The 13,028-nt window shown below is 42.8% G+C and overlaps 3 protein-coding genes across 3 annotated transcripts; 1 reads left to right on the forward strand and 2 right to left on the reverse strand.

Annotated features, from left to right (window-relative positions):
* The first annotated feature begins 304 nt into the window (after positions 1 to 304).
* On the forward strand, positions 305 to 5,567 carry LOC108240807 (polypeptide N-acetylgalactosaminyltransferase 5). The gene is made up of 10 exons (XM_017424581.3): positions 305 to 1,644; positions 1,722 to 1,888; positions 2,263 to 2,382; positions 2,861 to 2,996; positions 3,110 to 3,229; positions 3,333 to 3,450; positions 3,544 to 3,873; positions 4,086 to 4,166; positions 4,538 to 4,690; positions 4,906 to 5,567. Exons 1-10 carry the CDS (start codon positions 737 to 739, stop codon positions 5,041 to 5,043), a joined length of 2,271 nt encoding a protein of 756 aa, XP_017280070.1. The 5' UTR covers positions 305 to 736; the 3' UTR covers positions 5,044 to 5,567.
* Positions 5,568 to 5,574: 7 nt separating this feature from the next.
* On the reverse strand, positions 5,575 to 7,704 carry LOC108240808 (ermin). The gene is made up of 2 exons (XM_017424582.3): positions 7,025 to 7,704; positions 5,575 to 6,945 (listed from the first exon to the last, which is right to left on the reverse strand). Exons 1-2 carry the CDS (start codon positions 7,554 to 7,556, stop codon positions 6,572 to 6,574), a joined length of 906 nt encoding a protein of 301 aa, XP_017280071.1. The 5' UTR covers positions 7,557 to 7,704; the 3' UTR covers positions 5,575 to 6,571.
* A 966-nt stretch (positions 7,705 to 8,670) lies between these two features.
* On the reverse strand, positions 8,671 to 12,387 carry LOC108240743 (cytohesin 1 interacting protein). The gene is made up of 8 exons (XM_037975912.1): positions 11,953 to 12,387; positions 11,635 to 11,684; positions 11,418 to 11,472; positions 11,203 to 11,305; positions 10,933 to 11,026; positions 10,774 to 10,840; positions 10,467 to 10,533; positions 8,671 to 10,235 (listed from the first exon to the last, which is right to left on the reverse strand). Exons 1-8 carry the CDS (start codon positions 12,118 to 12,120, stop codon positions 9,754 to 9,756), a joined length of 1,086 nt encoding a protein of 361 aa, XP_037831840.1. The 5' UTR covers positions 12,121 to 12,387; the 3' UTR covers positions 8,671 to 9,753.
* Between the last annotated feature and the right edge of the window lie 641 nt (positions 12,388 to 13,028).

Consider the following 13,028-nt stretch of genomic DNA (forward strand, 5'->3'; position numbering starts at 1 on the left):
ACTTTATGTGCAAAAGAAATTAAAATAAACTCAATTAGACTTTTTTTTACTTTTTGCTAAATATGAACAACTTATATTTCCTTTCTCTGATATTATTTCAGTGTGTGTAACATAATAGGTGTATAAATTGTTTTTTTGTTGGTTTTTTTTAGTAATGTAATATGTAGAAACCACTTTTTGTATGGTGTTATTCCTTTCTCATATACCACACTTTAACGATCTGTTGACTTCGAAGGCTCTCCGCTTTATTCTGAAAGTGTGACACGCCGCTTCCGGGTTCCTTTTTCCGCTCTTCCGGTTATTTCGCAGCGTCTCGTTGGCCAAGTTCCCCTGCTCGTCTCGTCCAATGAGATTACCGACAAAGTAAGAGCCAGTTGCTACGTCGCCCAACACGGCGAATCGGTTAAACAATTTGCATTTCGGGAACACGTCTCGGACGCCACTTGAAGTTTCTGTTGGACGAGAGTTTGTTGGATAATTTGACGCCGACATGATGGTTCCGGGACGGCTGGACTGGACCAGAGCGGGACGGTACGGGTAAATTTAAACCCTGCATTGTGTGTCTCTCTCTCTGCTGGATGTTAATCTGACAACTCTGGCTACCGTGAAATACTTCTACTAGCATGCCACGCAAGCAGCTAACTTCTTCAAGAGCGAGGAAAGTTTGCCGGCAACTCTGAAATGCTCCTTTTTCGGCGTGACATTTCGACGCTTGCGGGTTCAATTTGACTTCAACATGCAAATGCTGAAAGTTAGAAGGTACTTGAGGGGGAGTGGGAGGGTCCTCGCCTTTGTGTTCGTCGCCTCCGTCATCTGGCTCCTGTTTGACATGGCCGCCCTCCGCATTTCCATCAACGACGTGAACAGTCAGCTGCTGAGGGAGCGTGTGATCAGGGAGAAGGAGGTGATGATGCTGATGATGATGAAGCAGCGGCAGTCCAGGGTCACGCAGCCGATGAAGGAGGGGCTCGACCACCCAGTGCAGAAGGTGGACTTGGCTGTGACCCATTCTTGGAAGAAACAGAGATCTAACAAACTAGCTCAAGCCTACAGACGCGGAGGCAAAGACCTTGAGCTGAACTCTAATCAGAAACGAGGGGATAAAGTTATCATAGGTGACAATTCTGAATCTAATAATAAAGTTCGTCCTAAGAAAGAAGCTGTAAACTTGGATCTAAATGAAGCGGTGGCTCGTAAAACCCAACATCCACCTGGCGTGCAGGTAAACACAAACCAGGGGGTTAAGGTGGCGAGCCAGCTTCAGGTAGAGGAGGCGCACCCTGCTCGAACAGTATCTCACCAAAATCCCAACAAGAATGTAAACAAAAAGGAGGAAAGCGTGGAGGCGAAGCGGGTCGGGATGACCGAGAGGACTAATCTGAATGCAAAGAAGGAGCCTTTGAATCTTCGAGCGGGACAAAACTCCACCGCCGGCAGAAAAGCGGGCGTCCACAAGGTGCTCCACCTGGACATGACTCAGGCTCCCAGAGATGCCAAAGCCGTCGGCCAGTTTGGCCAGGCGGTGTTCCTTTCCAGGAGTGACGACGCAGAGGTGAAGAAGCGGTGGGACGAAGGCCATTTTAACGTCTACCTCAGTGACCAGATCCCAGTGGACCGGGCCATTCCCGACACCAGGCCTGAAAGGTGAGCTTTCTGTCGGGCGCCACTTCTCGCGACCCGCTTCGACTGCCAGCCTGACGTCTGTTTTGTCTGGTTTCCAGCTGTGCCCAGAATCTGGTCCACGATGACTTGCCTTCCACCAGCGTGATTTTCTGCTTCGTGGACGAGGTGTGGTCCACGCTCCTGCGCTCCGTTCACAGTGTGCTCAACAGATCCCCGCCACACCTCCTCAAGGAGATCATTCTGGTGGATGATTTCAGCACCAGAGGTAATAAAAAAAGTCCTGCATGCTATAAGTTAAGGTGATATTAGTAAATGTCTCTTATAGTTGGTCAGTCCAAGGAAAATAATCATTTTCTTCATCCACCCAGAGGAAGTGTTATGAAATAATCAGATCTTCAATTTAATGGTTTGAGCTTTGCCTATATAGTTTTTTTATTGTTTCAGCTCCTGTAGAAAAGCTTCTAAGCTTTTATCTGTCATTCTTTTCCTTTATTTTAATCCTGATCATTTATACAAATTCTGCCTCAATATTCCTATTATTTAAATGGCAGTAGGGTGTGCTTTCAATAATTTCCCCTGCTGTTGGAGTGGCGTTCAGGCAGAAGATTTAGCGTGCGTTTGCTTTTATTACTCCGGCAGACTATCTGAAGGAGCCGCTGGATAAGTACATGTCACAGTTTCCCAAAGTGCGGATCGTTCGTCTGAAGGAGCGTCAGGGCCTGATCCGCGCCAGGCTGGCAGGAGCTGCAGTTGCCAAAGGTAAGCATGGTTCAGTGGTTCAGAGCAGTTCTGCTTGATAAATGTTTACCTAGAAGGTTTACACAAAGTAAGGGTGCACCAAAAATGAGGTGTGTGTAGTTTGAATGTGTAAAATTCGATAGTTGGAGTAAATAAATGATTAAACACCTTCATAATTCTTTTTGGATAAGCCACACTGTAAAAAGGTTTTATTCTTTACAATATATTCAGTCCGAGTATAAACATCATGGCTTAATGTGAGCAAGTATTTCATTTTTTATTTATTTTTTACTCGATTGGCAGAGGAGTGATGATTGTGTTTGAATTGGGAAACACTTGGAGTCTTTTTGTTCAGGAACATCACCTAGATCCACATTTGTACTGTTCCCTGGACTCTTTTAAGTGTTGAAGTTTTTGTTGTTAATGCAGCCGTAGAGTAAATCCCATTCCGTTAATATTAGTTTAACCGCAGCAGGATGTTTGCTTTCTTTGAACGCAGGAGACGTCCTCACCTTCCTTGACTCCCATGTTGAATGTAACGTGGGCTGGCTGGAGCCACTCCTGGAGCAGGTGTATTTGGATCGCAGGAAGGTGCCGTGTCCGGTTATCGAGGTCATCAGTGATAAAGACATGAGGTGATTTAAGTAACAAACAAGCGATGCATGAGGAAAAAATAACTGTTTGACCTCATAAAAAAAAAAAATCAATAAATGTGATGTTCTAACCTTCTTCGTCTCATTATCTTCAGTTATATGCTCGTCGACAACTTCCAGAGAGGTATTTTCAAATGGCCTTTGGTGTTTGGCTGGAGCGCGGTACCAGAGGATGTTATCAGGAAGAACAACTTGACTGTTTCTGATCCAATCAAGTACTGTCCCCACCACCTCCTTCCCCCCAGCTTCATGTTATACAACCATTACTCGCTCTTGAGCTAGAAGTCCTTTATTTTCCTTGTTTTGCTCATCCTGCAGGTGTCCAGTTATGGCTGGGGGGCTTTTTTCTATTGACAAAAACTACTTCTTTGAGCTTGGTACCTATGATCCCGGTCTGGATGTGTGGGGAGGCGAAAACATGGAGATTTCATTCAAGGTACTTTCTGTGTGTGAACACTCGTCGGCTCATCTTTTTCAGACACTTAACCGATTCGCTTTATTTTCCACGCGACACTGAACGTTTGAACAGATCTGGATGTGCGGCGGGGAAATCGAGATCATCCCCTGCTCCCGGGTGGGACACATTTTCCGAGGACAGAATCCGTATAAATTCCCCAAAGACAGGCAGAAGACGGTGGAGCGTAACCTGGCGAGGGTGGCTGAAGTCTGGCTGGATGAGTACAAAGACGTTTTCTATGGCCACGGGTACCACCACCTGCTGGACAAAAAACTCATGGACATTGGCAACCTCACCGAGCAGATTGAGCTGAGGAAGAGGCTCAAATGCAAGAGCTTCAAGTGGTACCTGGAGAACGTGTATCCAGACATCAATACTCCTTTAGCCAAAGCTGAGGGGCTGGTAGGTTGATGTGCTGTGGCAGTCAGCTTTTTTTATGCTTTTATGGGTCAAAAGTCACTCTAATATGGTGCTAATATTAATTTTTTGAGCAAAAACTTGCTGTCAAGTAAAGTCTTTGATACTATTTTGCCAGCATTTATTGAAGTAACAAATGTTGTTTTACCTCCTGTATTTTTATTTTTCATTTAAGCCTTTTTATATGTTGTTTTAAGGTCTTCAATCGTGGCTTGAGAAAATGCCTTGCACTGCAGAAAGGATCACTGTCATTTGAAACATGTGATCTGACGAAACAGGTAGGTTTTGTTTTTATTTGTCAAATCGTTTGCAGCAAATGGTTAACAAAAAAAATGCTGCGCAGTTGTTCTGTGTTTAGTTTTTGCTCTTTCTGTTGGGGGAAAAAAAGTGGAATATCTGCAACTTTGTGGTCCTGACAGTGGTAATTATGCAGCACAAAGCAAACAGACACTGTTCAGAGCAGGACGAACACAGGCAGATTCTAAGCCATGATAAACAAGGGTGGGGCTCGAGACTGAGGCTTTCTACGTGCCATCTTTTGTGGATTCAAACCACGGCACCAAAGCATTTCTTAGTCTCCCGTTGTGTTCTTGATCTGCAGCGTGATTACGTGCTGGTAATTCTTCCCGTTTTCTTCCCTGGTGTTCAGAATCAGCACTTTAATTACACGTGGATGAGGCACATTCGCCAGCAGGACCTGTGTGTTGGATCCCAAACCAAAGAGCATGGCTTAGCTCTACTGTCATGTGACAACACCAAACCTGACCTGCGCTGGTTACACAAAGCCTCCAACTTGGCTCTAGTAAGGCCCCTCTGAATCTTCTGCTGTCTTTGCTTTTCCTTTGCTTTCACAATTCTATTATTCACGAAATATCTGTCTTACTTGCACTTGTGATAGCAGGCTTTAAATAAACCCATGTTTAGGAGCTGGGATGTTCACTGATTGAGTTTCCTGTTTTGTGTGTGTGTGTGTGTGTGTGTGTGTGTGTGTGTGTGTGTGTGTGTGTGTGTGTCAAGGCGGAACACCTCATAACAGAGTTCAGCAACCACATGTGCCTGGAGGCAGAACCCCGGGGTGTCATCACGCGTCTCAGCCCGTGCGACTCCAACAGCGTCTTCCAGAAGTGGCAGTTCACACATTACCACGTCCAGTGACGAGACTGAAATGAGCTTTAAACATGCACTATGAAAACCGCCCAGTGGCCTTACGGCGTGGCCTCCAAACACGACGAGCAGGAGGGAAGCGGATGCTTTGGTGGCAGGAAAATGCGTGGTATTATTCAGATGGTGTGGGATTGTGCACAAGAGGATCGCTAATCTCTTACTGCCTAAGATTATTTTTATTTAACTGGGATTTAAACTGTGTGTGGTGGAGGAATCTCAGTTTAATTGTTTAAAGAAACGCCTCATAAGTTTTCTCTGATGATGATTTTTTAATTTGTTTTTCATAGAGTTGTGAACTTTATGCTGCTTTTTGGGGGTTTAAGGTCTGGTTTGAATACTTGGTATGTTTTTTTGTTTTTTTTTCTCCAAACACTAGAGGGGAGTGTTGATTCAAAACACTCCAGAAAACCTGTGTTCTGATTTTATTAGTTGCTGTCAAAACTTTTAAAGTCAGATTGACGGGGAAGGGTCTTCTACAAGAAAGAAAGAAATAATAAAAAAACTGTCTAATTGGACTGATTCCTTTATTATTTGTAGTCCTTGTACACAGGCCAATGTTTAACATGAAGTTTGAGTTTTTTATGCTTTTTACTGCTCAATAATAGTGTTTTTATAGCTGCTTACAAAAGATAATGGGATGGTGAAGAATTTTATTTTCACTTATTCACCTGCTCAAATACCTGCCTTTCATTTTACAGTTTTCTTTACAAAACTTTAACTAGAACTGAAATACTGCTACTGCACTAAAATATCTTCCTTTTAAGTATGTTATGGAGTAAACATTATTTATTGAGATTTACAAATGCTTATACCTGACAAGTTACATCAAAGGTTTTTAACACTAATGTCAAATACGTTTTTGAATCAAAACTTGAAGCGATAGGTGAGATGTTTTAAAAATGGGCTTTTGTTGAAAGATTGCAAAGAAATAATGTCTGACTTTGTCTTGTAGAAAGCTCTTTAAACAACCTTAGTTTGGAGGAATAGAGACCAGATTGATGAGCTAACAGCTAATAGGAGACTAAAGTGAATTGCTGGTAAAACGACTCCAAACATTTAAAAACTGTAATGTAAAAGCTATTTTATAAACATTTTTTTGCTGTCCTTGTCACATTACACAGGTATTTACATGTAATTTATGTGGTATGGTTATTTTCAAGCGCAAATAGCAGCAGCAGCAGCTAGCTGTAGCACATCTGGGGCTGGAATATTAGTTTTTCTGCTGAAATAACCATGTAATGCAAAACTGACTGCATTGTAAAGGTTTATAAAACAGACATGATCCACATAAAACTATAAATCTTTTGAGATTGTTAGTTATCGTTTAATTTATTTTGCTCTTGGCCTCGGGTGGACTAGCCATTAGCTCATCAATTTGGTTAAACCCGATCTAAGCATCTCCAAACTGAAGTTGTTCAAAGCTCTATCCACAGCAGGTAAGATATTTCTTTATGATCTTTCCACAAAACCTCACTTCAAAAAGGCACACTTCAGTTAAAGTTAACTTTACTGTAGCTCATCACTGATTCTTTAACATGATCTCAAAGTCTTCTATCTTCTGCCGGGTGTTGCCCCTCTGGATCCTGCGGTACGACACTGTGCTGTATTTGGAAGCGGAGAGGTGGTTGAAGGCGCTGCAGGCAGATTTCTCTGACTCGGCTGAGGTTGGGGGATCCGGGTTTGGGTTTTGAGGAAGCTCTGCATTTACTTGAAGCTCGCACTCGGCCTCCAGGTCTTTCTCAAACTGCTTGTCTGATTTCTGGAGTTCAGCAACAGAAAGCCCTTCTGGGACGTCTGTATTCTCTTCCATCATTGTACTTTCGATATCATATAAATCTAGGTGTGATCTTGTGGCTTCTTCCATCACGCCTTCTTCTATAACTTGCTGTTTCACTAAGAAGAACAAAAAAGAAACTTTTTTTGTTGTTGTTGTTAAAACAGTCTATTTTACTGCACATTAAGACTGGCTTACCTTTAGCTGTCGATTCGTTTAGCACATATTGTGTTTGCATATTTAGAGCTGCTGGTAGAAACTCTTCACAAGTTCTCCCAAACTTTCCAGGACTCACGTCAGGCTCTGCCACTGATTTTCCAGGGTTGGACACATAAGGTGTTTTAGTCTGGAGATTTATGTTTGCTTCTTCAGTCCAAATGATTTCCCTCTCCCGCTCTGAATTCTCTCTGTTAATAATGATTGCTTCTCTTGGCTCGTTCTCCTTCTGTTGGTCAGTCTCATAATCTGCCACACTGCTGACGAGATGTTTGCGCTGGTCGGCACTAAAACCACACAACATGATGGCGTCTCTGTCCTGATGAGCTTGTTCTTCGTCACTGTAGAACACGGAGTCGTCTCCCATCTCCACCGACCACACGTCTCTCGTCTCGAGCTCGTCCGTCCTCTCAGAAGCGTTGAGGGGGTCCCCGTTGTTGATCTCCGGCAGCTGAGATGCTCGAGCAGCTTCTCCTTCTACTCTGAAGTTGGGATCCTTTGGATTTGCCTCCATTGAGCTGGCCCTCTTTAACTCTGCTTTAATGGGGTTTTTGTTGGATCCAAGAAATATGATCACGTCTTCTCGGAGCGTACTGTTCTTAGTATCCACCCTCCATTTCAGTCCAGAGTGTGCAGCGTGCTCTCAAGTGTTTGTACCATCCAAATCTATGTGTTTGTTGATTCATTGAAGAACAGAGGTTCTGTTGTGGGCCCAACAAAGGTTCATTGTGTTGCTGGTTGCTGCATATGAAGCAATTGTACCCGTTTTTTTAAATCTCTGCTTGGTGACAACCTTCTTTCTGTGACGTTCTGAGTCTGGATTTAAATTCTCCCTTAGGTTTTGTGCACAATGTTTTCCTACGTAAAAAACAGCAATGACTTCCAATGTTCTCTGGCAAATCTCAGATACGTAGTGAGTTTTCAGGACCATGGGGAGTTATGGCTCTGAAAGCGTGACTGTTGTTGATATAAAATTCTGCACACTTCAAGTATGCAAAGCAAAATCAGCTCTGAGGTTTCTTCAAAAGTTAATTTACTTCAGCACAAAGTGAAAATACACAGTTGGGTGTGTGATTTTGTTTCATTAAATATTTAAGTTTAGTTGTTTATATAAACGTATATTAGCAGAACCTTGTTCATTGCTGAGGTTCACAACTTTAGTGGCCACAACATGATAACACCCAAGTAATTAACCCCTAATGAGGAAGTACTTCATTAAATGCTGCCTTTACATTGATGCATCTGCAAAGATGCCGCACAAGTGTTTGTTTTATTAAATATTTTCTGTAGATATAGACATGATGCTTTTTCTGTTTCATTTTTCATTTTAGCACATCAGCATAAAGCGCATCAACATGAATTGTTGTCGAAGTGACTTTCTTGGCGCTGCCGGCACTCTCTTTATCTTTTTAGATGCAGCAGGAACCCATGAAGGTTCGACCTTTTACAGGAAACAGGTGAGGCTTTTGTTTGTGTAATTTTAAAAGAGTTGCGTTTGGAAACCTCTGATGCTATATTTGAATGAAATTGAGATCAGAACAGAGACGGTTTCTGTGGCTGCAGCATTGGCAGAAATGCAACCTTTCATTGGGTGTGCAATTTCAAAATAAAGGCGATACACTGAAGGGTACATAAAAAAAAACTACATTTATTGCTTAAATGCTTTTTTTTACAGATATACAACATCCTGATTTGATTACAAAAGATAAAGCATGAACCAAAAGCAGAATCACTGCAAAATGTCTTTTTCCATGCACAAACGGTTTCAGTGTCTCTCTGCACCGAAAGTAAGTTGTAACCTACAAAGGCTCAAAGTCATTTTGGAAATGAAAAAAACTTAAGTAGTACTGTCAAGCCCACATCCTGTTTTGAATCAAGCAGGCATTTATATATATCTTTATATACAGTTGGCTTAGAGATTTGGTTTAGAGCACCTGAAAGGGCTCCTTAAATCTTAATGTCTTTCAGTGATTCCTGTATAGTTCAGGTCACGATATTAAAATTTCATGTGCTACACGAAGACAGCTGCTCAAACTCAAACTGCTCTGGTTAATGCTACTAACATTGTGAGTTTTGACTCAGAGGAAAACAAACATTCTTAATTCAAGTTAGTAGGATACATAAATTTATCTGTCGCACATTACAGTCTGTCGTGTCTACATTCAATTTGTAATGCTTTTCAGCTGTAATTGCTGCCCAGACAGGCTCAGAAAGTATTGAAGTAAACATTTACAAAAAGCAGTCCTTTTTCACACAAAGTATAAACTCAAACTGAAGTCTGAGGAAACACTTTGGGGTTTTTTTGCCTGCCGCCATAAAAGGTGTGCGATCAACAATCGCCTCTGTTTGTGTGCTTTTTGGCTGTCGTCTAGCAAACAGATTCACAGAAACTTTTAGAAAGTAATCATTAAATGTGCATCACAACTGATTAACCTTAAGAGTCAACCTGATTCAAGATGGCTGCCACAGCTAATTGATCTTAGAAAAGACAAAGAAATGTCTATAACTCAGTCATTTTTATAAATATTGTGCTGAAATTTGGTGTAGTAGTAGCTGAGAGTCATCCCCTAACATATATACTTTTAGCACTAACCAAGATCTTTGTTTAAAATGTCTTGCAAGGCAGCAGGCAACATGCATTCCTCCAAGGAATTAAAGTGTCTTTTTTTTTGCTCTTAGAATGAATCTGACATGAAGAGCACATGAACATGTCACTCAGTGGGTGTTCCCATGTCCTCCTCTTCCACTGATCGCTGCAGTGCAGGAATTAACTTAAAGATTTGCTTGCGCACGCTGGCTTTCCTGCTTTTCCTCGGCAGAGTTCCGAACAAGGACGAGATCCTCGTCTCCTCCCAGGATGGAGACAGAGAGGTGCTGCTGCCGGCCAAACTGGAGCTGCTGGAGCGGCTGAGGGCTTGGTGGAGCAGGCTGGAGTTGAATGAGCCCCTCTTGGACGCGGTGTCCTGCGAGGGGAAGTCCCCGGAGAAGAAGCAGCCTTCGTCTGTGGTGCTGGCCGCACTGAAGGGACTGGGCGAGCCCAGTTCCCCGAACACGCTGGCCTGGTCGCTGTCGTCGGTCATCCCACTCCTGCAGCTGCTGTCGCTGGAGAAGCGTCGGCCACGACAGCCGATGGGGGAACTCAGAGCAGCTAAAGACTCTGTCAACAGGTTGAGACTGCTGTCGTTTAAATTACCTGAAAACACAACAAAGTCCCCGTCGGGAAAGGTTTCAGCTGCCAGGAAATTTGCAACAGGAGGTTCGTCAGCACTATGCAGGATGCTCATTTCTCTGGGGAATACCTCCATCAAAACTATCTGGAGTTTACACACTAGACTTTTACATGATAAACAGTGCTGCTTAAAAGAAATGACAGGCGCTGTGAGAAAGGAAGTGTTGTGGTTTGACAGCTGAGCGAAGCCCTCACCTCGAGTTAAACGCTTTTCCTGTAACGTTAGCTCTTGAAGCTCCATCAGTTTCTCACGAAATGATTGCTGTAAGGGGAGAAACCATCACACTTATTAATTTTCACACATTGAGAGCATTTGACCGCAAAGACTCAGTCTGGTAGCTCAAATTTGCGACAAAGTGAAGTTTTTTTACGTCACAAAGTGGTTTAGCTGCAGGTCAACCAGTATTTTAAAATAGTGTGTCAGTTTTTAGCTTTTAGGTTGACCTTTCTGGGTTGAGCTTGATGTTACAGTATGTCAACACCAAACAGGAAAGGGACCCACCTGAAGCTGGTGCAGCCTCTTCTCCAGTTCTATCTGTTTCACTACATTCACACACACAGTCTCTATCCTGGAAACAGACGAGAACACACAAAAACACAGTTACCACTCTGTTTGGTTTTTCATATAATTCATTGTGTTTCGTTGCTTTCTTTCTCTTACTTTAGATTGTTGCTCGACTCTTTTATCAGATCCAGTACGTTCTTGTGGGACAGTCTTTCAGTGCTGACCCCATTCACAGAGACAATAACATCACCTATGACAAAGAGATGTCACCAAATTAAAAAGTCAGCTGTGAATCTTTGCGTTTGTTTCAAAGTGCATGGATGTGCTGAGTTTATTCGTGTGGTTAAAAGCTTCATCTGTCAGTTTTTTAGGTAAGACTTTCGTGTGAGCGTCAGAGCTTGTGTGGGGAGGATGTGGGTGGTTCACCTGCGGTCAGCCCAGCACTCTCAGCTACACTGCCCTCCTTCACCTTGCACACATAGGTGCACATCTCCACTGTAGGGCTGGTTTTCAGCTGCACGCCGTACGTCTGCAAAAGAAGAAACGATTTTCCATAAAACATCACTTCAAGCACAGAATGGATTTGCATGTTGCTATGGAAGTGTGTCGTTTTAAGGTTAAGAAAATGGGATTTAGCTTACGTGAATTTCAAAACCAAACGGTTCATTGTCCTGTTTTTCCAAAACAATTGTGATCCTATGCAAAAAAAACAAAAAAAAGCATTAAAAATCAACCCAAATCTTTTTTAGCAAATGTCAAAATGCATCAACCAATTGCAATAAATCCAAGATACAGACTTTTGTATTCAGTAGAACTAAGACTGAACCTTCAGTACAATGGAATATTGCACTTATTTACCTTTGCGGGTCCATGTAATCAACCAGTGACGTGGTGTGGGTTAGTTTGGGCTGCAGAAGAAGAAAATGCACAGGTTCTTTAAAAACCAACATAATGGCTGTGAACTATTCAGGAAGTTGTTCATTTTATTATGATCTTATCATTTTAATGAAGTCTAAACTGTCGGTTGCAGCAAACTGCTCTTTTCATTTTATTAAAAAAACCCAGAAAAGTCTCTGTGCCAACTTTTACTTTACTTGACAGATTTCCAACATAAATTAAAGACATGTTAATGTTTACACCTTATCTATAAATTGCACTTGAGAGTCATTTTCTCACCTTGCAGACTCCGGGCACAGAGCCAGCGTTTTGTCGGTGTCGATCATTGCTCCCCCTCAGTGAGCGCCGGTACCACAGAGAAGCTTTCTTCTTCAGACTGTTGTCCAGAATGTAACTGTCCTGGCTGCTCTGGCGCTGGATTCCATTGCAATTCATGGTGGCCTGCATGGTGGAGTAGTCCTCAAAGCAGCATCCCGACCTGCAGCAGCAGCTCCTCTGTGACTGTGTGGCTCTGCCCTGCTGCACAGCCAAAAGTAGAATGTGTAAAAGCGGAAATCCACACCATGTGATGACTGTGGTGGACCTGCATCTGCAGATCACAGCCTTGCGTACCTACTTTCCTGTTCACCTCCTTTAAACGTTTTTCTTCCCTTTCTTGAGAAAAAAAGGGAGGGATTCTGCTGAATCTATTGTGTTTAGTTCCCCCTTCAAAGAGTCCCTTTGCTTTTTTGCAGTCTTAGCAATTCGATTTATGGTCTGTCAGAAATCAGCAAGCATGAGAAACCACCACCTCACTCCTGCACCGGCACCTGCTTGCCCCCTCTTACACTCTCAGTTTCTCAATGGGCTAAGCCTCAGTCTGAGCCTCAGTCCTGAGCTCTGCCAAGCAGGGAGACATGTCTTATGAGGACAGACAAAAGCCTGATTTAGCTGAGGGCCAGATTCTTACTTCAGAAACACACAGCATGGGTCAATGGGCTAAAGACATCAGACATGGTTGGATCAAAAGAAAAATCACAGACTTGGGCTGGCTTAAAGTCAGGGAGACAATAGAGGATGGAGTAAAGGAGGCTGAACCATGAGGATTTTCTCTTACAACTTTTCAAAACTTAAGTACTTTGCACTCCAAAGCAACAAAAAAAAAATAATAATTTCATCACATCCCAGTACAGTAAAGCTGATACCAGGCTGCATCAGAGTGCACTCTGCCCCACTGATCCTCAGCAGCAGCAGCAGCTAACCATGAGACTGTCTGGAACACAGGGGACACTGCAAACCCCAAACATGTTATTCTTACATTAAGTACAGAGAGCAATTTGTAGTCATCAGCTCCTGCACTTTCTGTGGTTATCAAA

This window comes from Kryptolebias marmoratus, linkage group LG6 (assembly GCF_001649575.2).
Source record: "Kryptolebias marmoratus isolate JLee-2015 linkage group LG6, ASM164957v2, whole genome shotgun sequence".
In the NCBI taxonomy this organism is placed as follows: Eukaryota; Metazoa; Chordata; class Actinopteri; order Cyprinodontiformes; family Rivulidae; genus Kryptolebias; species Kryptolebias marmoratus.